We start from the raw sequence: 2,928 nt of genomic DNA on the forward strand, positions 1-2,928 counted from the left end.
GAAGAAATTGCATCTATGAAGGAGTGTGTACCCCTGAATTGCTTCCCTTGTAGATAATTTCCGCCACTTAGATGAGGAAAGTAGCTATTCTTTTGTAGATGCATCCATTACTTAATTTTGTGTGCTTAATGTTTGGATGTGTCGCCATTTTGGCAAGACCCACCTTGCCTTGCAAGAAGGCATCCTACCTCATGGTTGTCTTGTTGTGAGTTGAAGGGGCGGAGTATAACCCGCTAATTGTCTCATACCGACTATGCTATTAGGTTAGTTTAAATAACGGTCCTAGTCTTTGTCACCTCTTTACTCGGGACGAGCAAAGGTTCAGTTTGGGGATATTTGATGTGACCATACTTAGAGCATATTTAGTCCCCGAATTAGCCTTGTTCCCATGCTTTTTAGTGCATATTTGGGTCATTTATTATCTTTAGTCCTTTGTTTTGCATATTCTTTGAGGTTTTGTTTTATTGGTAGAAAAGGAGTGCAAACCTTGCTTTTTCATGGCAAAATAGAGCTAAATTGATTGAATTCAATGACCAAGCATCAAAGAGAAGACAAGATTAGAAGGACTTTGTACATACTATAGTAGATGGGCAATGATGAGAAAAGATCCTTGCATCCCCGAGGAAATACTCAAGGATTTTATGAAGAGAAAGGAAGAAAAGAAGAAAGAAAGTAGCTGTAAGACAATCCGAGCGGATTGTCCACAAGACGCCCGTCCAGCAAGGGCAATCCGAGCGTCTTCCCTAGCTGGAAGCCCGTCCAGAACCACCACAATCAGCCCGTCTTCCCTTGAATCCGCTCGGCCAGAATTTCCACAATCCGCCCGTCCCGTGCCCTGGACGCTCAGATTGTCAGTCAGCCATTTCGTCTTCTACACGTTTTAAGGAAGGATGCGCATATTTTTCTAAGACCGGCAAAAAGGAGACCGGAGTCTCCCTTGAGACCGGCGATTCCTCAAGGACTTAATCGTCATTCAAGCGCTTAGTAAACCCTAATCTATGTAACTAATCCCCACTATAAGTACCCCATTAGGCTAATTAGAAGATCATGTTCTTCTTATCAATCTTTAGTTTAGTTAATATCAATCAAATCTCTCTTTAATCTTGTAATCAACATTTAATCAAGTCTTAATACAAGTTTCATTTTCTTAATCTCTCTCTTGTTCATCTTTCATTTTGGGTAATTGAAGATTATTTGGGTTATTATTGGGAGATTGACAACCTTCCAATCAATCATCAAGTACTTCTATTATTCTTTGCTTTATTATTGGAATAATTAGTAGGTATAATTCTCTTAATCCCTTTTTAATTATTGTTAATTTCTTAATTTATTCATCATGTTTTACTTTGTTGGTAAGATTGACAACATTGCTAGCATATTCAACATGAATATGAGTGAGTAGTTTCTTAGCTAGGGTTAATGGGTAATTAGGGTAAACCAACATGGGGGATGATTCATGCTTAAAATAATATGTTTCATAGTTTATTTGCTTGCTTGTTGTGATCTCAACTTATGCACATGTTATGTTTGATGAAATGCGAGCCTATGAATCCTTGCATTTTTTACCCATCACCTATCTTTTCAATGAGACTAGTAAGACATAAACCAACTCGAATCTCATTAGACCATGCATATAGTTGAGTAGGGAAGATTAAGTCGACATGTAGGTGTTGTACAATCTAATCATTCGGCTCCGGGACCCAAACTTTCCTAGGATTGTAAGATATAAACCAACTCGATCCATCACAACAATAATTGCTTACTTATAATTTGAAAATCTCATCTCAATTCCCGTCCCTTGGGATCCGGCCTTTACTTGCCTCTTTACTAATTGTAGAGTTGTTTGTGGAGTTATAAATTGTGTTTTGGTCTAGGTGCTCCAAACGACAAGTACAGAAAACTAAACCTCCAAGTGAGTCCGACCAGTATACACACAGGTTGTGAACAAGTGCTCCACTGTTTCAGGTTGTAGCTGACAGAGAACACACAGATCATCTGCACAACAACCAAATCTGACTAATTTGCTCTTCACATTCATGCCTTCATGCATTCGAAGCCAGGTAGTCATAGAGTGTTTTGGGATGTTCCAATTGTTCCACACAATAACAGTCCAGTCAAGGTTTACATGAGCAGGAGACAGCCAGTCATATCCACCCTTGATAGAGTATCCTTTAGGACTCAAGGTCCAGATGCTATCAGTATACCCATTTTTAAGCTTATCTTTCACTTTACAAATATTCTTCCATACCCAGGTTGAATCAGTAGGAGGAGAGTAATTATGCCATTCTTGATTCTTGATATACACATCATTAATCCTTTTAATCCAAAGTCTACCAGCTTTGCAATAGATCCAGTTAACCAACTTGCCCACAGTGGCAACATTCCAGACATCAGCTTTCTTTATCCCCAACCCACCTTCCTTTTTAGGCAAAGTATCCTTATCCCAGGCTACAAGAGGAACCCTGTGGTAGTCAGGGGAACCATCTCACAGATAGCTCCTGCATATAGCCATTATATTGTTGATAATACTCTTGGGGATAATGAACATTTGAGCCCAATAATTCTGAAGGGTATTGAGAACAGCATTGATGAGAGCCACCCTACCAGCATTGATGAGCCAAGTAGTTGTCAACCCTCCCATCGTATACTCCAAGATCGACACGTTGTATGAGCTTCATTAAATCATTCATGTTTGGAGCTCTTGGATCTTGGGGAGCGAATGGCACATGTTGTGTGGGGTAGGGTGGAATAGGCACATAGGATAGTGGTGCATTTCCCCGTTCCGGCAACTTACTAGGTTGATGAGGTTGACGAGGTGCTTCTTCTCTTTGTGGTGCGTTGGGATGAATCTCAATGGGGAGGAGGTAGTTCGGTGTAGGTGAGTACCAACTCAACCATGGCTCGGTAGGTGGTATGTTCCACCCCAAG

General features: G+C 40.4%; 1 protein-coding gene across 1 annotated transcript; it reads right to left on the minus strand.

The window, feature by feature from the left end:
* Positions 1-1,900: 1,900 nt before the first annotated feature.
* Positions 1,901-2,641, minus strand: LOC141637310 (uncharacterized). Its single transcript, XM_074446869.1, has 2 exons — positions 2,547-2,641; positions 1,901-2,462 (listed from the first exon to the last, which is right to left on the minus strand). The coding sequence occupies exons 1-2, from the start codon at positions 2,639-2,641 to the stop codon at positions 1,901-1,903; spliced, it is 657 nt and encodes a 218-aa protein (XP_074302970.1).
* Between the last annotated feature and the right edge of the window lie 287 nt (positions 2,642-2,928).

Source organism: Silene latifolia, unplaced genomic scaffold, assembly GCF_048544455.1.
Source record: "Silene latifolia isolate original U9 population unplaced genomic scaffold, ASM4854445v1 chrun_scaffold_16, whole genome shotgun sequence".
NCBI classification, from domain to species: Eukaryota; Viridiplantae; Streptophyta; class Magnoliopsida; order Caryophyllales; family Caryophyllaceae; genus Silene; species Silene latifolia.